We start from the raw sequence: 25,269 nt of genomic DNA on the forward strand, positions 1-25,269 counted from the left end.
AAAAAATGGTAAATGGAAATTTAAGCACATTATTTCAGGAAATAGGTAACTCATGAATCAACAAACAAACAGAGAAGTTTGTTTTTTATACAAAAGTACTATAAAAAACAAACTGCTCTGTTTTTTATAGTACTTTTGTATTTCAATTTTGTGTTTCAGTCTCTATTCAATCCGGTTATGGAGCACAAACGATTACAGGATTAAGCTTTTAAGAAAATGGCATTAATCATATACAAAATGAGATTGCCGACCATAGATGACCATTTTTGTCTGGCCGCCGGTGGCCGAGAGTGTCATAAGAAGGTGGATACGATCACCTGAGAAGAAACTTCTGTCTGAGATACAAACTATTTGTTGTTTATTTAATACCTTTGATAACAGGGTTTAAATTTAATTTAGATGACATCGCTAGCCACCGGCGATCACTTATGGGTGGCTGCCGGTGGCCGGGATGGTCATATTAAGTATTTATAGGCTGCCGTTGAATTGTTTTAGACCACAACATCGTCTGAGAAGACAACGGCTCAAATGAGAGTATAGAGGCTATTCGGTTATTAATTAATAATAACAGTCACTAATAATTAACATTTAATTAATAACCCATCACCGTACTGGATGTTGTAAATGCATGTGGACATTGTGGAGGCAGAGCAGCCCATAGGGGAATTGGTTGCACTCATCTGCACTGTAAATTATAGAAGTATATTACTCCCACAATGGTTTTGTTTTAAAAAATTTGAATGAGTTTCGGCACGACTGTTCTCAAGCCCCTCCTCTAGAACTCTTCCGCCATCAAATTGAAATGCCAAGCAAAACAGTTGCATGCACAAATCCTTAGGAGGAACAATAAAGCTTCTTCCTCATCTCTCATGGCTATCGTTCTCTCCATCTATTCGCATTTAGACCTTCTACACGAATCCCTTTTCATATTCAACACATTTCCTTTGCCTCCCTCTCTTTCTTGGAAATCAATTATCATATGATGTACTTCCAATGGCCTTTTACTCCAATCTTTGATCTCCTTTAACGAAATGAGGGCTACTAGCAAATGCCCAGATCACAATATTTTCCCTTCTGTTCTAAAATCTTGCACCTCCTTGATGGACTTGAAGCTTAGTGTGTCAATTCATGGATGCATTATTTGTCTTGGTCTGGAATCTGATTTTTATACAGGTAATGGGCTTATGAACATGTACTACAAGTTGCAAACCACTGACAAAATTGATAGACCAGAATCATACACCACCAATATCTTTGAATATTGAATGTTGTTATTTGTGACAGTATTTCGTGCACTGCTTCCACTAAATCCATGTTAGGTCGCTCCCGATGTCAAAGATAAGGAAGAGATCAATCATTGGGCTTCCCAATCCCATCCTCACAATGTAGTTGCTGTAGCCCAAGTACCGCCCAGAGTGGGCTGGGACTCTAGCCTCCGACTTCTTTACTACAGATCCTTTAGAATTGTTGGAGAGTCTAGACTGGAGGAAGTCGACTCAGGACTAGTCTTCAGAGAGGATCTTGATGGCTGAGTGGGAGTGGTTTTGTATTCCATCCGCCCAGGTGGGAGCATGGTGTGTTTCTGTAAACTATCTTTAGTCTACTCTTGCTGTTGTTTGGACCTAATATTAACTTGCAGAAATTGAGAAACTTCATTAATCTGATCTACAAAGAAGTAGTTTAAAGTTCAAACTAACTGTGAATTATGTGTTTAATTAACCTTCGACAAAAGTGGAGCAGGCTGTTTGCTGCTTTGGCCCATCAACGACTACCGTCTTCAATATGATATGATGTTGCACATCTACCTCTCATATTCAATAAGAAATTCCCAATTTTTCATAGTTTCTCATGAATACATTTTTAGATTTAAATTTTACCACCATAGCGAGAAAGTTTTAGCATAACAAAATCATTAAAATGATTGGTCAAGTAAACAATAATTAAATAAAATTTATTAATAAAATAATAACATTATTAAATTTAACATGACTAAAAAATGATTACATTTAATATGACTATTTAAATTATAAGAAACTGATTGAATAATTAATGAAACAGTTAAATAATAAAACATGAATCAATATTATATAAATGATTAAACAATTATAAAATAATTAATTAAATGAAAATATTAAATGATTAATGAATGGATAAAAGCAATATATGAAACTACCTTAATGAAATAGTCATTATAAATGTTTTATATGGTGTTGGTCTTTTAAAAATAGGATGTTGATTATAGATTAAACCTGATTTATTTATTTTTTAAAATTAAACAAGAAACTTAAATTGAACTTATCATACAAGTATAAGTTGTGAATCTCAAATGAAATAATAAATAGTGTAGACCCATTATTCTAAAATATGGTAAGTCTCTTAAATCAAATAAAAACCTAACCTAAATTTCTAATATAGATGATTTTTTTAAAAAACTTAAATAGTTCAGACCAATGGCCCTGTACTTAGTACGGGGGTCATTCCTAGGAATGACAAAGATTATAAGTCAATCTTTGATTACTGGATCAACAACTATAATTGAAAATCCTCTGAGAAAAAAATTTGTGCGGGATTAGATTATGAAGTAAGATCTTTAGACCAATGGCCTTGTACTTAGTACGGGGGTCATTCCTAGGAATGACAAAGATTACAAGTGAATCTTTGATTACTGGATCAACAACTATAATTGAGAATCCTTTGAGAAAAAAATTTGTGCGAGATTAGATTCTGAGGTAAGATCTTACATGTTAAGATTGAGAATGGATTTGAAGGTCATTACTATTGTTAAAGCACCTAAAAGAATTCAATTTCATGAAAGCACAATCATATTTGTTAGTGGAAAATAGAAATATAAAAAATATGTTTATTTATTTTTCCATTGTATGACAATTATTCTTCTTTCTTACCTATGTGATTTTATTATTGTTCATATAACTTTCATTAGACTATTTCATTTATAAAGTGTTCATTATTATTTATAAAGTTATTATTTCTATAATGAAGACTGTGAATTCATATAACTGTCATTATCAAATAGTTTCAAAACTGAAAACTATTTCTTTTCAAAAATTGATTATATATATAATTAACTTCCCCATACTGAGTACAGGGTCATTCACTAGTTTACATTGATAATAAAATATAAAAATACATTAATAAAAAAGAATTAAATTTGCATTCAAGTAGGTTTTTGATAAAAAAGGCATAAATTTTATTAAAATTCTTGTTTACTTCATTACAGCTAAAAGTTTGTTTGGTAAGAAAGTAAATTTGTCGGTACAAAACTAACCCAACTTTACAATTTATATGAACCATTTTACACTTTACATATTTGCATTGTTTCTAAATGTAGCGTTTGTTTACGTCTGATTTCCAGAGGAGCTTCAAAATGAACTCTTGAACTCCTTACTCCAAGCACTTGGTTGGACAAAATCAAGTCCAAACGGATTAATCTCATCATTCATGCATATTGAAGTTGCGAGAGTAGGGAAAAGAATGGGAGGATATAGTAGAACTAGTATTTCTTTGTCCATGCGAGATGGGATGTTCTCCGATGACATGACGATGATCGGAATCTCTTTCATGGTGGATGACTCCTGCAAGCGGACATGTCTTGATCCGTTAGATTTTATTCCATTCTATGAAATTGATATCAAGCAATAAAGATGACGGCAGAATCCCCTCCATTCTAAATAAAGGATTGGAAGTGAAGAATGAGAGATGATGAAATCCACACTGAGAAGTAATAGTTTGCCTCAATTTTAGTAGGTAGTGGCCCTGCCCCTGGCATACAATAATCAGTAAGAATCTAGTTTACCTTCAAGCCCTACACACAGAGAGAGAGAGAGATTTACCAAGTAATGATCAGAAGAGTAGAGGAGAAGGGCTTTTGGGAGAAACTGTGGATGTTTATGATTATAGGGCATTTGGACTTTAATTAGGTCGAGGGATTTCTCATCATCAATATCAATGAAATACATCAAAATTGAGGGTAGGGAGCGTTTTGCACTATATCTCCATCTCCACATGTCAATGTGGGCAATGGGATGAGTTGTAGGATTCATTCTCTCTCTCTCTCTCTCTCTCTGGTATCCATTCATTCATGCATGCATGGCAGTAGCCAGTAGGGGTGTCAATTGGACTGGATTTGGTACAATCCGGTCCAGTCCAATGTGAGTCTATTATAAATGGATTAAGTCCATAAATGTTTTGGATCAATTTGGATCAGTCTAATTTAATATTTAAACAGTTTAATCTGTTTAAATTCATTTTGATTTAGATTAATTTCAATCCAAACCTGATCCATTGACACATATATTCTTATCTTATATTAATGAACCGGATATTAATTTAATCCAATTCAATCTAATATAAATTTATTATGAATGAACCAGGTCCAATCTAATCTAATAAATATTTTGGATCAAATTAATTCAATCCAATATATCTTATTGATTTTGGACTGGACGGATTCAATCTAAAACCGGTCAATTGACACCCTTACATTGGCAGTGGCACTATCCTTTAACGTTATCACAATAGGTTTACTTGATGTCAAAATGAAAGACATAAATATCCTTGACATGTCAATTCAATGGTGAGAGTGAGAGTAAGAAATTCCGTACCATCATACTGCTTTCCAGTTGCCACATGTCTATGTATATCATGCACGTGATATAAGTGCACTGCTAGGACCACCTCACCATTGGATTTACATCTGCCGCGTATTATAATAATAATGGCCATGTGGACAAGTCCAAGTAAAAGCCCCTCTTTTGTATTTTAATTTTTATATATTATTCGTCCAATATAATTTTTGCCGCATTTTTATTTAACAAACAAACTAATTACTAAATACTAATTAGGGTTCTGCAATTAATATCACTATCCATTCTCCGAATCTTGATCCCTCCTCTACTCATCCCATGTCACACCCCCACACTATCCATCATTTCGTCTCCTTTTACGATTATTACTACCACTGCTACGAGTACGAAATGTTAGAATAATAAACAAATATCATTATTTCTTTAGAAGGGTGAGTAGGTGAGGTGAGGTGAGATATTTTCATTTTGGATGATAAAAAGAAGGATGAGGATTAAAGTGATGTTTGGTGATAGATACAAGGTTATTCTAAAAAGGAGGAACACTTCTACACTTGATCTCCGATCCAAAATCCAAAATCCAAAACCACGTTGCAACTTCCTTTCCTTTGCTAGAATGAACCAATGCAGTATTAGCGGGGTTGTTTGGAAAATGGTTGGATTGGAGTTGTGAGGTTTAAGACATTGGGTTGGACCGTTGGATTAGATATTGGAGTTGACGTCAACCCAATCCAAACTGGCCCACATTGCAGCCCAACACAATCTCAAGAGGAAGAGGTCAGTACTCAGTGGAACTAGAATCCTCTAGGCGGCACGTGTTTTGCATGTAAGGTACGCGATGCTGGCTTAGCGGTCAGGAGTCGTTCTTCAACTGGGTGGTGGGCCCCTCAGAGCTATGCTACTTTATTTTTGTTTTCTTTCTCAGTTCTCACAAATGCTTTTTTTTTTTTTTTGTGGCAGTTTCACTTCTCACAAATCAAATGTTGGGCTTATTTAATTAATTTCTATAATCTATACTAGTCTACATTGGACCAATATCGATCATCCTGACCGTTGATTGATAAGGATTTAAGGATTACATACTCAATTCACTTATACAAGGACTTTCCCCATCTAACCGGTGCAATAACGTCTCCAAAAAGAAACCATGGATTGGAATCGGAATGACTTGTCGTATCCAACCAAGAACGCTATTATTCCTATCAGATGGTTGTCAAGGGTTGGTCTCATTAAAATTGGATAGTTTCAGCTTTCAAGCCAAATGTCAATGAATTAAATTGATTTTTTTGATGGATTAAATTGATTGTTAGATATAAAAATAAAAATAGAGAGAGTCGCGACAGATAAGTAAAAGAGAAGTTGTTTAATTAATTACCACTGAGCTTCCATCCGTGACGATTTTGGATTAGACTACAATATAGATTGACGGATCTCCGCAGTTTTATTTGTTGTCGTCGAGCGGTGGATGAATACGATTACAATCTTGGAAAGAAGTTTCTCGTTTCAGATACAGACACAACCATCTCCTCTTTCTTCACAACTTCACCTTTCCGATTAAGCAAGCTGAAGAGCTTAGCAAAACTAACTAGAGTTTGAATGCACCGATGATCTACCTGTGACTGTGAAGATCTTTTGAATTTCATACTGTTTTTTTTTTCCGATCTAAATTTTAACTTTTGAGGGAAGGAATAAAAATAGAGCACTTTATTATGATATGAGTTTTATTTTTATATTTTGTTAAGTAATGTGATGCGGGTTTTCTTTATTATTGAACTTCTGTGATCTGGTGGTGTCCTTTCTATTCTCGATTTGGGTTCCTCTGTTTCAGTCGGTTATTAAGAGAAACTGAGCAAGTAACGTATTTGGTTTGGATTCTCTCTTCTGGAGAGAAGATGAGGGAAAAGCTACGATTTTTCATCTGGGCTTTGTTTCTCTGCGGTTCCTGTCTCGGTAGATTTGTGGTGGAAAAGAATAGCTTACGGGTGACTTCACCGCAGTCATTGAAAGGTGTTTACGAATGCGCAATTGGGAATTTTGGTGTTCCTCAGTATGGCGGCACCATGGTTGGGACTGTGGTTTACCCGAAAGTGAACCAAAAGGCATGCAACGACTTCGACGAGGTCGATCTATCATTCAAATCGAAGCCTGGAGGTCTTCCGACCTTTCTTCTTGCTGATAGAGGAGGTCAGTTATGTTTTGTTTGCATATGCTTTTATATTTTTCGAACCGGGTAACTTTATAGCTTCCTTGAGTTTTAATTTGTTTGCGACATAAATGCTTCCTCGTGATTGATCAATTCTGTGATCTATGAGTTTATGTTGTTTATTAATGACGATTCTTTTTCCTTTTCCTTTGCTCGGCTTGTAGTGGAAATTTTTAGTTTGGTGGCTTTTGGGTATTAATTATTGTTTTTTGGGGCATTAACTACTTAACAGTTGCATTTGCAATTTCCACCTGGTTTGAGTGTATACCTTCTATATTATCTTGAATTGGGCTCTTCTCAATATAAAATGTTTCACATCTCATCCCTGGTTGCCGAACCGAGCTATACTCAAATGCTCTTATTCTTACCCATTCTACCGTGTGAACCTGTTTTCTAGTTTTGGCATCTGATGTTCTGGACCCAGCAGATTGGTTTAGGAAGTTCGGGAACTGATCTTGATGTCTCTTGCATTATATATAGACCTTGTTTCCCGTGCTTTCTGATAACTTGGTTTTCCATAGATTCATATACACGCGAACTGAGAAAAAATGAATCATGAAAACTTGCTTCTAACCGATAAGCCTTCAATTGCTGGCAGATTGCTTCTTCACCTTGAAGGCATGGAATGCGCAGAAAGCTGGCGCAGCAGCTATACTTGTTGCTGATGACAAGATTGAACCTTTGATCACCATGGACACCCCAGAAGAAGAGAATTCAAGTGCTGATTATCTACAGAATATCACCATACCCTCGGCACTTATTAGCAAGAGTTTTGGGGACGGCATAAAAAAAGCTCTATCAAATGGGGACATGATTAACATTAATTTGGATTGGAGGGAATCACTCCCCCACCCGGATGAGCGGGTTGAGTATGAATTCTGGACAAATAGCAATGACGAATGTGGTCCTAAATGTGATAGCCAGATTGAGTTTGTCAGGAACTTCAAAGGAGCAGCCCAGATACTTGAGCAGAAGGGCTACACTCAATTCACCCCACACTACATTACTTGGTACTGTCCAGAGGCTTTTACTTTGAGCAAGCAGTGCAAGTCTCAGTGCATAAACCATGGGAGGTATTGTGCTCCAGATCCTGAACAGGACTTCAGTAAAGGGTATGATGGAAAGGATGTAGTGGTTCAGAATTTACGTCAGGCTTGCCTGTTTAGGGTTGCAAATGAAAGTGGAAAACCATGGCTTTGGTGGGACTATGTAACTGACTTTTCAATTCGCTGCCCAATGAAAGAGAAGAAGTACACCAAGGAGTGTGCAGACCAAGTCATCCGATCTCTTGGTAGGTTCGAACATTTTAGCTTTGTTCAGATATCAAATGGTTCTAAAGTGTCTGTATGTCTTTTTATGCCTTTAATTTAGGTTGACATGCTTACCTTGAAGGAGAAAAAGAAATGAAGTAGACTATGCAATTCATATGTCTATAACTCAATCTGGAGGATGTTAGTATCTCTCTTTTTTTCCACTCTATTCATTCCGGAAGTTTTATCTATTCAGTAGTTTTTTTTCGAAATTCATACTGTCAAATTTAGTTTAATTATTTTTTATAATAAACCCCCTTTGACTCCCCCCCCCCCATGCATGAATTATTAGGAGTTCCAATATGCATGGTTGTTAGTATATGATCATCCAAGAATTAGCCTCTGGCTTAGTGGCCTTGATTTTTCTAAATTTAAAAAATATAGAAAATACATAGTTATGTATTTTTTTTGGAATGGTAAATGTATAATTATGTATTCTATCAGAAGCCAATTTCCTAGTTTGCTCCTTTCTTTAAAGGAAAATTGATAATGGTTATCAACCAACGTATGCATGGATGGTAGTCAAGGTTATCTTATAACTTCTAATGTTAAATATTGTTATGGATTGACATATCTTAACAGGTATTGATCTGAAGAAGATAGACAAATGCATTGGAGACACAGAGGCAGATATTGAAAATCCAGTGCTTAAAGCTGAACAGGATGCACAGGTTATCCAGTTCTTTCATGGTCACCTATGATGTAATTGTATCCTTTTCTCTTCTTCATCTTATTCCTTATTTTTGTTGTACTGATCTTGTCTTTGATCCCATATTTAGATTGGCAAAGGTTCTCGCGGAGATGTTACGATACTACCAACTCTTGTCATCAATAATAGACAATATAGAGGTCTGAAACAGTTAATTTAAGGCCTATATGCAGATCTATCTAATGTTATTCTCCCTTTTGATCTCTAATATTTATGTTCAACTGTTGCAGGTAAATTGGACAAAGGAGCTGTTCTTAAAGCAATATGTGCAGGCTTCCAGGAGACTACTGAGCCAGCTGTTTGTTTAAGTGAAGGTTAGAAAATCTATTTCAGCGTGTCTGCATTTATGTACCTTGTTGATATTGCTCTAATACCAGTGATCCATTATACCGGTTGTTATATAGCCTGGTTTACTGTGTATATTCTGTTAACTCATCTGTCTCATTCCATAAGGCGGCCATGTCCTGGTGGGGCATGTAGCCTTGAAATTAAACCACCTGGGTAGCCAACTATCCTTGTCCATGTATAAACCTTTTCCCCCAACCATTCTTTTTAGCTTGCCTAATTCTTAAACCCTCCGAATCTTGGGTAGGATTGGTTGTGCGATGCTGGCCTTATTTCCATCATGTATGTCCTATTACCTGTTAGTGAAAATTGGTACTCATCTCTCTACAATTCCTGCAGATATAGAAACAAATGAGTGCTTGGAAAATAATGGTGGATGCTGGCAAGACAAAGCTGCTAACATTACTGCTTGCAAGGTACTCTCTCATTTCAACTTTTTTGTCTTGCACATCCTTTCCCCTCTTCTTTCATGTTTTTCTTTTTCTTTCAGTTAATTTTTAAATAATACAGTTGGACTATGAGCTATTTCTCATTTTTACTTCACCACCTTCATTTTTTTTTGTATTTGTTATTATAAATTTATAATAACATATACCATTTCTCTTCTCAATTTATATAAATTTTCTGTTGAGTCTTTTTTTACCTTTGGTGATACTTCTAATGTTTTTCACATTAACTCTCTATAGGATACATTTCGAGGAAGAGTGTGTGAGTGCCCTGTTGTTCGAGGTGTGAAGTTTGTTGGTGATGGGTATACCCATTGTGAAGGTAAATGCTATTTTGTGCTTAAGATGCCTGCATATGTGTTCATTTACATAAATCCAATGCACTTTTCTGTTTCACCAATCTACCAGCTGACATATAGTATTGCATATCAACCTCAAAGTTAGAGGTTTCTAAATTCTGGTGTATCATCTGATCATTGATAGCTTTGATCTCCATTTCTTACTTCTCTCATGTATGTTGAGATGGAAATTATTCTGCATATATATGGTACTTCTAACATAGATAGAGGCCTAATGATTATTGAAAAGGTGCTAATCTGGAAAAGAAAGCTAGAATGTTTTATGAAATGATGATTTTTTGTGGAAACCAAATTCTTAGAATAGAAGTTATATGTACTTGTATCAAATTCCTAGAATCTTAAATTTATTTATCCTGTCCACTTAATATTGACATCAGACTAGAAAGGATTTGTATTCATTTCGAGTATTCCTAGGATCTAGATCCAATCAAAGGTTTGCTTTTTTCGTAGAGGAATTGGATTTTAAAGACTTGCATCACATTCAACCTTTTGTTAACTATATATTATTCTTATTCTGTCATATGTATATTTATCTCATTTAATCAACTGATTAATCATTGCTTCAACAGCTTCAGGAGCTTTACGCTGTGAAATTAACAATGGTGGTTGTTGGAAGAAAACCCAAGATGGCAAGACTTTCTCTGCCTGCATAGTAAGTGGTTCAATATTACATGCTACAGAAACAGTGTTGCTCGTACATGAGATTAGAATCTAACATGTGTCAAAGAGTTTGCCTGGAAAGATGAGAAAACATGGACATGCAGACATGTCTATGGAAAAATATATACTATTAAAATAGTTTTTTTTTTTTTAATTCTAACATTATATGCTTGCAAAAATGGGTCTTAAATGTTGCCTCTGTTACCAAGTAATCTTTGATACAATTGTCTTGTACATTATCTGTTCATTTATGTCAAATAAGTTAGGAGATAAAAAGGAACTGCTGTGTAGAAGTGTCCTCAAGAATCCATGGAATGTTGGACATCAATGCATGTCTGACACGGGCACATTGTCCATTTTGGATAGTCACGCAACACTGTATAGAAACCTTTTCATCTGTGTGTATCTTTTTTTTTTTTTTTTTTTGGTATCTGTGATTTAAGTAGGTTGCCATTGTGGTTTTCAGGAAGATCATTCCAAGGGTTGCAAATGTCCTCCAGGATTCAAAGGTGATGGAGTTAATTCATGTGAAGGTACTTCCAGTTTTCTAACCTTTAGTTTCTCTAGTTATTGTCATATGTTAGTTTCTGAGTTCTGATGGGGACCATTAGGCTTGCAGAGGGACTACCTGTAATTTTAGTTCTATCATAAATATTTGTATTAGATGCAAATAAATATTTGTATTAGATACAGCAGGAGCCATCAATAGACTCTGGAAAAGCCAATACTTTTGCTATTTATGATTCATATACAAGAAAAGTATACTTACCTGAACTCTTTGTGGATGGACAGTTAAGAAGAAATGTATGCCTTGTTACTAGAAATTCTGGTGTTCCTCTCCTTCCATATAACACACTATAGCTAAGGGATAACATCACAACTCACAAGTTCTTTTTGCTCTATTGCTTTGTTTTCTTATATCTCAAGAGTCAAGAATTTCCTAGGAGTATGTAAAAACATCATCTTGACCTAAAAACTGCCAAGAAGTAAGCCTACAGCCCCTCACTGAAATTGCAATGAATGAAAAAGATGATTGGCATTTTCATGAGCTTCTTCAAATAGCAGGAAATTCAACTTTGAAATGGTTGTACTTTGTCTTGAGCTTGCTTTTTTGTTTACCATTATCAGATGCCTTTTTATTTACTAACTACCATTTTGATTTAATTTCCTTTGCAATAGGAACCGTAAATTTGCTATAGAACTCAACAAGGACTGATTCCATGCATAAACAAATTGTAAGAAGGTTTACAGGAGAAAGCCATTTACACAATTTAAGTTAGTCTTGGGATATCACAAAGAATTCTCTCCCAATAATTGGTTCTTTATCATATAACTCTCCTTAGATAAAGGACTGTCAACACCTTTAAAAGTAGAGAACACCAGAAGATGGCAAAAAAGGGGATTAAGCCTTAGTGTGCCTAACCTTATGTTTTAAGTAACAGAATAACCATCACTTGGATCCAAACAATACCATGATACTTGATCTTGTAACATCTATACCAAACCAAGTGCTGTAATACATGACAAACAAGTGTTGCAATATATGACAACTGAATTGATGATGAGGTAACAAGTTGCAACTTTAATGTGCCTAACCTTCTTAAGTAACAGAATAACCATCATTGGATCCAAAAAAAAAATACCATGAAGTATGATTTTGTACATTCTCAACAGCTATACCAAGTGCTGAATTATATGAAAAACAAATTTATAATGAAGTGACAAGTTGCATGCATTTTATGGAGCTGGGCTTTTCTAGCTTGACTTCTCTAAGAACTTATCTTGCTTTGGTGGACAAAAAAGTGGAAGAACCTAACTGCAAAGGGACTGTTATAAATTGGATGCTGTTGGGGACCTAAACTGGATTTTCTTGGACACAAGGTTCAAAGTATCGATACACCTCTGTATTTGCAGAGGTGTATTCGTACTTTAAGTGATGTGCCTTTTATTTTTTTTAGCTTTTTTTTTCAAATTTCAGTTTTAAGTATAATTATATATTATTTAATAAAAAAGGGGTTCCCAAAAACACCTGTAAACAGGTGATTGGGCACCCAAAGATATGATACGATACGCCCGATCAATACTTTGAACCTTGCTTGGATATATTGATACCCCCAACCCCCAAAGATTTTGAAGTGGGTTCATGATTATATGCCATCAATTTAGGAACTTCAATCTGTATCTTATACAATCTTGAGATAAATATCATCATCACCATCATCATCTAAGCCATATCCAGATGTTGGTTACATGAATTCTCTTCTACCGTTTTGTTCTATTCAATGCCACATTCATTGTTAAACTATGGGCCCTGGCTCATTTCTCATTACTTCTCAACCTATGTCCTTTTCTGGTCTGCCCTTGGCACTTCTTGCCCCTTCAATTTAAATTCTGCCTCTATCATCCTGTGCAGATGTTTCATATAGGTTCAGGAAACCCTCACCACCAAACCATCCCATGGACAAAAACAAATTTTATGTGGTTTATCTTGGGGTATGGTCAAGTACAGATATCTGATTATACACGGTGCAATTTACTTTCTGCACCCTAGAGTTGGTCTAATAGTTTCTGGATGGGTCGTAATCTTAGTTCATACATTATACCCTTAAGACAGTAGAAGAATTATGAGTTTTATGATCTGTGGTGGGGTGTCCCACTGATAATTGGTAATTTAGTTGGTAGTACAGGGTGATATACCTGACTATTTTTTTTCTTTGACCACCTAAAAATTGCCAACTAAAAGAGTGGTGGCAATCAGGAAACACATTGATTCAATTTATCTGGTTCTTTCTATTATCTTGTTCTTGTATGAACGATCATAAAACTTCTTGCTGTGTTCCAGATGTGGATGAGTGCAAGGAAAAGCTTGCTTGCCAATGTCCTGAGTGTAAATGCAAGAACACATGGGGTAGCTACGAGTGCAGCTGCAGTGGCAATTTATTGTATATGCAAGAGCACGATACTTGCATAAGTGAGTATCTCTATACAAGCATCATTTTTTTTTTTTTTGGTGCTTGTTCCACATGAGATCCCATTGTCTCTTAATAGAAAGGAACTCGGGTTATCATTTAGTATGAAGTGGTCAACTGGACATTGGTTCTCTAGCTTCTTATATTGACTATAAATGTCAATTATACTCTACTAAGAACTCGTTTAGTTTAGTATCAACTGACAACTTTGTTTTCCTTTTACCTTTTTTCTTTTCTTTGTGCATTGGGTAAGGCATAGATTAGTTAATAGTAGTGTCTGTGAATCATGAAATTCTCATATATTAATCTATAATTTCTCTACCATACTCTTAACGTCTAGACATCTAATTATTATTGGAATAGTTTGGAATGATTTGGCTTTTGTTTCTTGCTCTCTTTTATTGTCTGAGTTCTCTTTCATCTTTAAGTATTGGAGAGTTTAGGAATTATGGGTACCATACTACAAAGATGTGTCATAAAGTCTACCATACCAATTGTCTTTAGATGTTTGTTTTTTAAATTTTCTTGGAAAAATTTTACTGCCTATTCTTTTTCGCTGTATGCGCCATTAATTTCACCCATGGAATGAATATACAGGTAAAGAGGGTACCTCCACCGTCAGCTGGAACTTTGTGTGGGTCATGGTCCTTGCCTTGGCTGGTGTTGGTGTTATAGGGTATGGCGTGTACAAGTATAGAATCCGGGTATGTTTTGACATCCTTTTGTTACTCTGTCCTCAGTTGTTCACCCCCCAGACCCCCAAAGAAAAAGAGTTGATGATTATGCTCGTATACATTCTTGGCATTTCTCAATTCTCATGGTTGGTGAATCTCATGCAGAGATACATGGATTCAGAAATCCGGGCCATCATGGCGCAATACATGCCATTGGATAGTCAGGGAGAGGTCCCTAATCACATACACCATGGAAACATTTGAAACTGCAGCATCGAGGAGCAAGGTTTTGCGCTTGATCATATACCCTCCCTGTGCCTCCTGTTGATTGCTTTGTCGATGGGGGGAGCTTCGTCTCTGTTACTCTGTCTGTACGTGTATGTGCTTAATTTAGTTTACTAGTGGGTTCTGTAGAATTTTTGCCCTTTTTTGTATGGAGTTCAGACACACTGGCAACCTAATCCACGTACAAGCCGAGTCTGTCTATGAAAACTTGTCATGGTTGGTTCCCAGTTCCCGCTGCCACAGATAGGCAGGGCAGCTAGGTGATTTGGTGATTATGTCCCTTCAACCTAGCATTAGCCAGCATTATCCGGTTAATATTAGAAGGCAATTTCTATGATAGCAGAAAGAAAGGTATGATACCTGAAGAACATTAGCCAATTAGGGAAGCCCACGTGAATCTGAATGAATACCAGTTGATTGGTTATTAGTTTTGTAGGTAGGTGGGTACCATATATAATTTACACCAGACTTCAAGCCACAACATGAAAAAGAAAACATTACTTGAACTAACTTTGCATTTTTTTCCCCTATTAAATACATACTACTATACTATTTTTTTTATTAATCCTATTCACTGGATAAGTGGGAGGAGAAAATTCAGCAATCACAGAAAAGAAAATTTCGCCACCCATGAGCCATGTCCATGGGAAAGCAAGTACTCGACTGCGTCTCGGTTCACTACTATCTTCAACGAGACATGGCCTCCGGAATAAGAAACATTGGTAGGGCCTGGGACCCTGGGTCAACAAATATTGGATCCGTCCAAGTTTGGGGTGTTAATAGATTTAAGACAGACCCAGGAAGAATCTGGTCCAACCCTATTGTGATTTGTGAATGCTATTGTGAATGGGTAGCTAGGAATGAAAGGCGAATTTCAGATGGGTCTGTTCTACCAGCGTACCACCAACTGTTGCAGATAATGAATTGATTCAATTTAATGGTTTAAGCAATTAATGGATTTAATTTAACATCGAATCAATTCATTATCATATATAGTCTTTTCATGGTAAGATGGAAAATGGGTCACCTTAGTTTTTGGTATTTTAATGGAGTAGTCAGGTGGCAGCTTTTAAACGGGTCTCTCATCTCAACCCAAGAGGCCAAGATTCCCACTATTCGTTGCTCCTCTCTCCCCAATGCACCTCGAATCAACACTCAGATGAAATTGTTGTTTAAAACATAGATAATGGTTTGGGTTCTCGGGAGGAATGTGGGCGGAAAACTTTATTGTGTGGACATGGAATAAAACCACGACACCAGTCTACCATCTGCACCAAACAAGTAATGAGTGGTGCAAGATCAGCAATATCTGCAACTTTTTTGAACGACGAAAGCAAATGGGGTGGAAGTCATTGGAGCTCAAAAAGGAAGAAGTCGCTGGAGGCGGATCACCGACATGATGAAGACAGGACTCGGAAAAGGAGAGCGGAGGGGAGAAGATAAGGAGTCTTAAGGCTTTTTATTATTTTGGTTTCTTCATTTTCGAAAGGAATGAATAATTAAGTACGTTACCTGCAACTACAAATTCAATTGCAATGCATTAATCGATAATCAGTAAATGCTTTTGTCATAGACTCGAAAATCCCTTTAAAGTCGAAACTCAGGCGATACGAATTTGAAAATTAATTCACTGTCGGTTCCTCTGTCCAAAATTTGACGTATGGTAAAGTCTGTCTGTGTGTCTGTCTATTGATGGGGTTCCTTCCGCACAGCCACAGCACACACTTGTACACACTACCGAGTTTTGAGAGACGCACTTACTGTCTCCTCCACTACTTCCTCTCACTTTTATTTTAATTTTTAATAGCCCCACAATCCACACCTCCCATCACTTTAACACTTTTTTAATGCTTTTGCCGCTTCCTTTATCCATCTACCTATCTCCCCACCTTGTCCCTACCCTTTTTCCTTTAATTAATAGAACCAGAAACACACGGGAATTAGTATAGACCTCGGTCAAACTCAGAACATGCTCAGTTTGGGAAGAGTGCAAATACAAATATTTACCGAGCAACTACTAATATATCATATTTGTATTTATACTCTTTCCAAATCTCGGTGGTTTTTAAAAAAGGAGTTTTGTTTTGCCCCAAATAACATATTTTTAATAAGACTGGCAGTTCCTTAACATTAATCAATTCAGCACCTTATTCAATTTCAGCCATTTAAAATGATATACTATTATATATATATATATATATATGTAATTTTGTTTTTTTAAAACAAAAATAAATTGCCACATCAGCAAAAACCAATATGATTTCGTTGATGTCATAGCTGTTCTTGATTTAGAAAACAAAATCATGAATGTTGGAGAACACCCCTCGATGTTCACAACAATGTTATCATACTTAGGACAGGATGTAAGACCGTTTTGCTTATTTCAGTCAAGGGTTGAATAGTGAAATCATGTTTCTACCATTTCATTCATTCAAATAAAAAACATGAGCAGTAAAAATATAACATATACTTTTAGATTTTCTTTTTCAAGTTGTTTATATTAAAATAAGCTTAAGATAATGAACCCAATGTTGTGACATGATAAAGATAAATATATATATATATATATATAATTTAGCATGTATGTTGGGTGTAGTTTAATGAATATTTTTCATTCCAGTAACTAAGGTTTAAGTCTTGCAAATCTTTTTTTTTTTTTTTTTGCAAAAATATATACATATTTGGTCAACATAGAAATTTAAAAAAATAGACATAGATGTTGTCATGGCTTGATAGTAATATAGAAAAAGAAGTTAAATGAGTTCACTTTTAGGTGACCTGAATGGGTTGTTGAAAATTGTCTTGGCAACTAAAAAATTGGATTGCTAACTTCTCCAATTTATTTTGTTAACACTTGTTAGTGAACCTCAATGTTTCTAAAAATAACAAGGAGATGAAAAAAAAGAAAGAAAAAAAAAAAAAAAACTCTTCCTGTAAGGGCACATGCTATGCATGTGTGGAAGTAAAGAGTGAAGATATAATTTGAAATCATATAATCAAATTTAATTTTTACGAGCTACACCAAAGTCAAGGCAAATATCTGTTTTATATAGTATAGATATGGTGGGTCAATGGTTCAACCATTTTGGGACAAATCATGATGCTAAAAATTAAACAATACAAATATAAAAATATATAACATTACATAAAATATAAAAAATGTAACAAAATAGTAAAAAATTAGACATATCTTTAATGTTATATATTCATCATTGTAAAGCTTAAACAACAATAGGTTGATAAAGAACAACTATTGGCACATTAATGATAAAAATGACTATAAACACATAAAGAAATAAGTGGATTTAGATGAATATTAGGTCTAAAAGTGGGATATCAAGTCTTCGAGACTTGAATAAAATTCTTTAAGAATAAAAAAAAAATGAATCCAAAATTATGGTGCATTTATGATATATGTTGCATGTTAAATCAAGATTTCAACCAATCACATTAAAGACATTATATGGTCTACTTATTTGATTCACATTTTAAAAGATGTACTTATCATCATAACCAACATCAAATATGTTCACTGTGATGTATATATTCATTTACTCACTAGTTCACGCTTTTTTTTTTGCTTTACGGGTAGTTTGTGCATCATAGATTTTTCCAAAATATTTTATGATAAAGAACGAAATTTAAGATCCATTGGCAAGTGGTTCGACCGATCGGGTCATCGGGTTTTTTTTTAGGTTGACAATTTAAATGAACCTGAATTCGGAATTCCTGATCCGGCTGGACTATGGGTCGGATCGAAGGTGGGAATATGGGATAATTGCAATTTGGTGGGTGACATATTTGTAAATTTTCAAAAAGGTTACCTCTTGGTGTTGGATATCATTCTCCGGCAAAGCGCGCCGAACATTGGACGTATTGGACACGTCATAAAGCAGTTGGTGACCAAAACGCCTTCTGTCCTCCACATAGGATTAAGTTTGACCCAAGCTTCTTCTGCCACGTGTACTGAAAAAAAAATAAAAGAGGGCACATCTACCTGATTTTCGCTGCTAATAATAAAAAGAAGCTATTTGCCTATTTCTTTCAGATGGGCAGAAAGCTCTTTAATGGCGACTGAAGTTGGCAACTTTTTTTTATGTCTCCCGCCGATTCAGCTCTTACCGACGACTTTCTCGAAGGTTTTCCGCTTAAACTAAGGCTAAAACCCGTAACTTTCCCGTGTCGGTTCAAGAGACCAGTCTATTGTGTTGCGTCGTCTCAGGTTCCGGCGGCATTTCCGACGAAGTGAAGGTCAATCGCCAGGAGTTGTTCCACCACTTGTTTCTCACTTTATTGAGTCTGATATCCTAACTCTTAAAGTTTAGTGCGGTGGATCCCGAGTTAGCCTTCAGTTCCAAGCTTGAAATAGGGGCGTTTTGGCATGTTAGTTATTTCTAGGGTTTCTTTACTGAAGATTCTAGTCATTCTTGGTATGGTTTGCTTTGCTTTATAGAGCCTTCTCGTTTTGGTTATTCCTTTCCGGTAGTAGCTTCGAAATCATCTGCTAACGAGATTTTTCCTTGTTGAATCGGTCATTTCGTGTTTTGTTGGAGGTCTTTATCTGCTTTTTCGTCTCTACAGGTAATCTCAACAACTTTTGCCTTTCAGCTCATATCAGTTAGAAAACAAACAATGCTAGTGCTATTGGCTTACTTTCTCTAGAAATGGACCGGAATTGTTCATTTGAACATCTTCCCCCCACACAAACATAAACAAACACATCAATCTAAAAGTACTTACTATTTGTTGAAGGTTTAGTTCGTGAATCAGTCCTTTCCAGCCCTAACTGTAAACCCGGTCACAGAATCGTGTTTTTAGAAAAATTTCTCCACAGTTCTGGTTATTACATCTGAGATTTCTCAGTGCTGTTACTTCTCTTTGCCTTTGAAACTCGTTTTGGAGGTTGTAAGAAGCTTCCTACAGTGCAATGGCCGCTTAACATCTGCTCAGGTAGCTGTTGAAATGGGAAAGCTACTTGGGTTTTTTTCCTTTCTTGTCTTAGTCCCGCTTTTTGTGAGATCTTTGGATTCAGTTCTCAATGACGATGTTCTTGGGCTAATTGTCTTCAAGGCTGACCTCCAAGATCCAGAGTCGAAATTGATATCTTGGAATGAAGACGATGACAGCCCCTGCAATTGGGTGGGAGTAAAATGCGACCCCAGGACCAACCGGGTCTCTGAGCTTGTTCTTGATGGATTCTCTCTATCTGGGCGTATTGGCCGAGGACTCCTCCAACTGCAATTCCTTCGCAAACTATCCCTCTCAAACAATAATTTCACGGGGAGCATAAACCCCAATCTTGCACGACTTGAGGGCCTGCGGATCATTGATCTTAGTGATAACAGTCTGTCAGGATCAACACCAGATGATTTTTTCCTGCAATGTGGTTCTTTAAGAGCAATATCCTTTGCCAAGAACAACTTGTCAGGACAGATCCCCCAGAGTTTGATCTCATGTTCAACCCTTGCGAGTCTTAATTTCTCCTCCAATCAGCTATCTGGCCCGTTGCCATCTGGAATCTGGTCTTTGAATGGCCTTCGATCACTTGATCTTTCAGACAATCTACTGGAGGGCGTGATTCCAAAAGGTATGGAAAGCTCATATAATTTGAGATCAATCAATTTACGGAAGAACCGGTTTTCGGGGCAATTACCTGATGATATAGGAGGCTGTTCACTCTTGAGGTTGATTGATTTCAGCGAGAATTCTCTATCTGGGAGCCTTCCAGATTCAATGCGGAGACTTACCATGTGTAGTTCTCTGAGTTTGCATGGCAATCTATTTAGTGGAGAACTTCCGGCAGTGATTGGAGAAATGAGAAGCCTTGAGGCTGTAGATCTGTCCGGGAATATGTTTGCTGGTGGCATCCCAGGTTCATTGGGGAATCTTCAATCACTGAAACTATTAAACCTGTCTAGTAATGGGTTTAGTGGAGGTGTGCCTGATTCCTTGAGCAACTGTAAAAACCTATTGATCATCGATTTTAGTCAAAATTCATTGACAGGTAACCTACCAGCATGGATTTTTGGATTGGACTTGCAGAAGGTTTCCCTTTCAGAGAATAGACTAAGTGGAGTGATAAAAAATCCTTCCCCCCTATCAATGGAGCCATCATATAGTAACCTACAGGTCTTGGATTTGTCAGATAATGCATTTTCTGGTGAAATTCCCGGGAATATTGGGGTTTTTAGCAACTTGCTGATCTTGAATGTATCCAGGAACTCTCTCGTTGGTTCTATCCCAACAAGTATAGGTTATTTGAAGGCTGTAACTATTCTTGATTTGAGTGAGAACAGACTGAATGGTAGCATCCCATCTGAAATTGGGGAGGTTGTTTCTTTGAAGGAACTGAGGTTGGAAAAGAACTTCCTAGCTGGCAAAATTCCATTCCAGATTGGGAAGTGTTTGTCCTTAACATCTCTGTAAGTTCTGTGTCTCCTTGCTGTTTCATTTCTGCTTTGAAGGTTTATTATCACTATGAAATTTCAAGCTTTGCTTTAGGCTGTATGATCTATAAAAAATCATTTGACTGGCTCATTCCGTCACAAGTATTTATTATTTTCGCACTGTTTTGTAAATTCAAGGTTCTTAATTGTTTTGCTGAAAACTAAAAGGCCATTAGCCAATGCCTGTCCCAGCTATCTGGGGTCTTTGGGAGGGGAGGACTGAATACAGATATGCCTTTTGCCATTTTCCTGGAAACTGAACAAAAAAAAGGAATAAACTTATCTTGTTTTCAACTTATTGAAAATCCACATTCTTCTTCCACCATTGCTTGTGGTGATGCTTTAGTTGCATTGGTTATAGAAATCACTGTTCTATTGTTTAAATTTTAATAATGAGGGCCAGACAACAAGGAGTTAATCTGACTTGGGATAATATTTTGTCTTGAGATTTTGTACTTGTTATCATTATTGTAAGTTTCTAATCTGAATTTTTTTTTTCCTTTTTTTTTTTGCATAGGATCCTGTCGCAGAACAACTTCTCAGGTCCAATTCCTGCAACCTTAGCAAATCTCACCAATCTCAAAATTGTAGATTTAGCCCTGAATAATCTGTCTGGAAGCCTGCCCAAGCAGCTAGCCAATCTCCCCTATCTTTTGTCTTTCAATATCTCCCACAACCACCTCCAAGGAGAGTTACCTGCTGGTGGCTTCTTCAACACTATCTCCCCCTCCTCAGTTTCTGGTAATCCATCCCTTTGTGGCTCTGCTGTTAACCGCTCGTGCCCTGCTGTCCTTCCCAAACCAATTGTCCTTAACCCTAACTCATCTTCTGATTCCTCTGGCATGGGTTCATTCTCTCCTAACCTTCACCCCAAGAAGATCATTCTCAGCATCTCTGCCCTAATTGCAATTGGTGCTGCCGTCGTGATTGCCCTCGGCGTGGTTGCTGTCACTGTCCTCAACTTCCGTGTGCGGTCATCTACTTCACGTTCTGCTGCAGCCCTCATGCTTTCGGGTGTTGATGACTTCAGCCATTCTCCTACCACCGATGCAAACTCAGGCAAGCTTGTCATGTTTTCTGGTGACCCTGATTTCAGTGCCGGGGCCCATGCCCTGCTCAACAAGGACTGTGAACTTGGCCGTGGTGGTTTTGGAGCTGTATACCGTACGGTACTCAGAGATGGCCATCCAGTTGCCATCAAGAAGCTTACTGTGTCAAGCCTTGTTAAGTCCCAGGAAGATTTTGAGAGAGAAGTAAAGAAGTTGGGGAAGATTCGACACCCTAATCTTGTGGCGCTCGAAGGCTATTACTGGACTCCATCACTGCAACTCCTTATTTATGAGTTTATTTCTGGTGGGAGTTTGTATAAACACTTGCATGAAGGAGCGGGTGGAAGCTTCCTCTCATGGCATGAGAGGTTCAACATAATTCTAGGGACGGCAAGAAGCCTGGCTCACTTGCACCAACTGGACATAATCCACTACAATCTGAAAGCAAGCAACGTCCTGATTGACAGCACTGGGGAGCCAAAGGTTGGAGATTTTGGATTGGCGAGGCTGCTACCGATGCTTGATCGTTATGTTTTAAGCAGCAAGATACAGAGTGCACTTGGGTACATGGCGCCTGAATTTGCATGTCGGACAGTGAAGATAACGGAGAAGTGTGACGTATATGGGTTTGGGGTTTTGTTGTTAGAGGTGGTGACAGGGAAACGGCCTGTGGAATATATGGAGGATGACGTGGTGGTGCTGTGTGACATGGTGAGAGGGGCATTAGAAGAAGGTAGGGTGGAGCAGTGCGTGGACGGGAGGCTCAGTGGAAACTTCCTAGCGGAGGAAGCAATTCCAGTGATGAAGCTAGGGTTGATCTGTACGTCACAGGTGCCATCAAATAGGCCGGACATGGCAGAAGTGGTTAATATATTGGAATTGATCAGATGCCCATCCGAAGGCCAAGAGGAGTTGGTATGAATTTGACTCTTTTTTTTTAATTTACTACAACTAGAAAGGGAGAACATAGAAGGGATGGATAATGGGTATTCCGGCGAAGAAGAATCCGGCTAGTTTAGCAGTCTAATTACACAGCGAGAGAGAGAGAGAGAGAAGAAAAATTGATTGTTGTAATTTTTGGTTTTTAGGAAATTTCCTATTCACTCGTTTGTTTTCTGTAGGTGTTGGAGGTTTCTGTTTGTAGTTTCTTCTGTGTCATCATTTCTTAGATTATGTTATTATTGCTATTGTTATTATAATATTGCCGGATTCTTTTTCACCGGGTTTCAATTTGGAAGCCCTTTTGAAATCTGAATTGTGAACCAATTGTTTTGTATTGTGGCTGAATTTCTCAAGTCATTATTGGTTCAATTTTTTTGCACTTGAGTGGAGACTGTACTACTACTGCTCTTTGCGTGCCATTCAAAAAATATAAAATCAGGAGATTTGTATTGTACGATGGATGGATGGATGGATGATGGTATGTATGTAAAGTGAAGCAAACAGGAGACCCTACCTACCCCCTACGATCCAATGGTGTGTGGTAGAAGTAGAACCGGCTGTCAAGCTGGAAGTGGAACCAGGAACCGCAAAGCTGAACGAATATTTCTATTAAGCTACATCGCTTTGAGGGGTTATTATGATTTCTGACGACGCATAAACAGCGTCGTCTCTCACTTTTTGATCTTGAGGCTGGGGACTGGCCGACTGGGGTGGTGTGAAGTGTGATTGTTATTCAGAGGTTTGATCGGTATGTGTTACGTTGTGCTTGGCTACTTGGTTGGCATTGGCCGTTGGCCCCACTCTATTTGGTTCCTCCGAACAGTTGCAATCTTCTTCTTTCATTCAGAAGCTGGATTTTAGTGATACACGCTGAGCCAAAGCTAAAGTGAGGAAGCGAATAACCAAAAGGAGGGTGGAAGTAAATGGAATTAATGAAGAAAGAAAAAGAACCATTATCAATAAAGAAAAGCTAATGCGTGCCTTTCGTAGCAGAGTTAGAGATAGTGATGATGAGCCGAGAGAGAGAGAGGAATAAGGAATTATTTTTCTTGGTAAAAGATGAATTAGTGAGTAATGAAGTCTGAGAAACTGAAGGTATATTTTTATACAAATGGAATAGATGCTGTCGGAAAAGAAGCACTCTTCATGTTTCTTTTTCATTGTTTTTTTTCCTTTTCATTTCTCATTTAGTTTGCTTTATCTTTTGCTTCTCGTATCTTTTGATTCCGATTTCTCCATGTGGTGTTTGGCATTGATGCCGGTTTTTGAAAAAATGGTGTTACATCGGTGCCATGTCAGAAAAAGCGGTGCTTCAGAAAATGGTCTCTTATTTGATATCATTTTTTTAGAAAAAACCTTGCTCCAGCTGTCAGTAATGCAATGATGTGACATCAATATAGCATCATTTTGGGCATTGGATGATGTAGATCAATGCTGAAAACCGTTATACAGCACTAAATACCAAATAAAACCGGTGCCTTTTTTTCAAAAAACAGCCTATGTGGCAACATCAATACCAAACAGAAAAAAAAAGAAGTCGTTTTCTAAAAAAAACGGTGCAATTAACTCTCATATATACAAAACCGTTTTTTCAGAAAACAACGGCATTAATAACAAACACCTACTTAGCTGACGTCTCTTCAAAAAAACCGAAGAGCTTGGAGTTCCCTTTCCTTCGTCTAGTATCATAAACAAATCATCTTTTAAGTTGTCAACTCTTCCCTTCCCTCCGTTCAATTATATGCATTACTAAATTTCGGATAAATAACAATTAGCTTGTTGGGGTCCCAACTCTCAATCCCAAAACACTGGCCAGCCTTAATTAATATTGTCATTGAAAATTTCTTTACAAAGACAAAATTTCAATTATTGTTTAGCAAGGCAAGGTAGGTAGTGTTGGTATAAATTATAGACATATTATAATTATGTCACCCTTGCTTATCTCAACCTTTTTATTAAACTAATACATATCACTTGAAACTTTTGCTTATTTAAATGCTATTGTGGGCCCGCCTTAGAGAACCTTCTCTATGGACTTTGCACTTACTACCACTGTTGCACATGGGTTCTCTCTCTCTCTTGCTATTCTACATGGGTATGAAATAGGTGCTCTTCATAAATCTAGTTTTCCAAAAAAAAAAAAGAAAAAAATTGTGGTGGTAAATGAGGAAAAGGGAAGAGAATTTCGAAAAACCTGTTCCCATAATTCATGGGCTGATGGGCATGGCGTGCTTCCTGTGAAGAAAATAGCACGAATTTAGAAAGGTAAGA

The 25,269-nt window shown here is 37.0% G+C and overlaps 2 protein-coding genes across 3 annotated transcripts; both read left to right on the plus strand.

The window, feature by feature from the left end:
• Positions 1-5,695: 5,695 nt before the first annotated feature.
• On the plus strand, positions 5,696-14,911 carry LOC104594477 (vacuolar-sorting receptor 1-like). 2 transcript variants are annotated; one of them, XM_010254763.3, is made up of 12 exons: positions 5,696-6,785; positions 7,403-8,095; positions 8,697-8,785; positions 8,894-8,963; positions 9,054-9,137; positions 9,508-9,584; positions 9,855-9,936; positions 10,543-10,625; positions 11,100-11,166; positions 13,476-13,604; positions 14,200-14,306; positions 14,442-14,911. In XM_010254763.3, exons 1-12 carry the CDS (start codon positions 6,494-6,496, stop codon positions 14,538-14,540), a joined length of 1,872 nt encoding a protein of 623 aa, XP_010253065.1. In that variant the 5' UTR covers positions 5,696-6,493; the 3' UTR covers positions 14,541-14,911. The 2 variants fall into 2 exon arrangements, with proteins under 2 accessions (XP_010253065.1, XP_010253066.1); XM_010254764.3 differs by lacking the exon at positions 13,476-13,604.
• A 3,656-nt stretch (positions 14,912-18,567) lies between these two features.
• On the plus strand, positions 18,568-23,367 carry LOC104594479 (putative LRR receptor-like serine/threonine-protein kinase IRK). Its single transcript, XM_010254765.3, has 2 exons — positions 18,568-20,983; positions 21,525-23,367. The coding sequence occupies exons 1-2, from the start codon at positions 19,524-19,526 to the stop codon at positions 22,975-22,977; spliced, it is 2,913 nt and encodes a 970-aa protein (XP_010253067.1). The 5' UTR covers positions 18,568-19,523; the 3' UTR covers positions 22,978-23,367.
• Positions 23,368-25,269: the final 1,902 nt, after the last annotated feature.

The sequence above is a fragment of the Nelumbo nucifera genome, chromosome 2 (assembly GCF_055504915.1).
Source record: "Nelumbo nucifera cultivar China Antique chromosome 2, China Antique-T2T, whole genome shotgun sequence".
Classification (NCBI taxonomy): domain Eukaryota; kingdom Viridiplantae; phylum Streptophyta; class Magnoliopsida; order Proteales; family Nelumbonaceae; genus Nelumbo; species Nelumbo nucifera.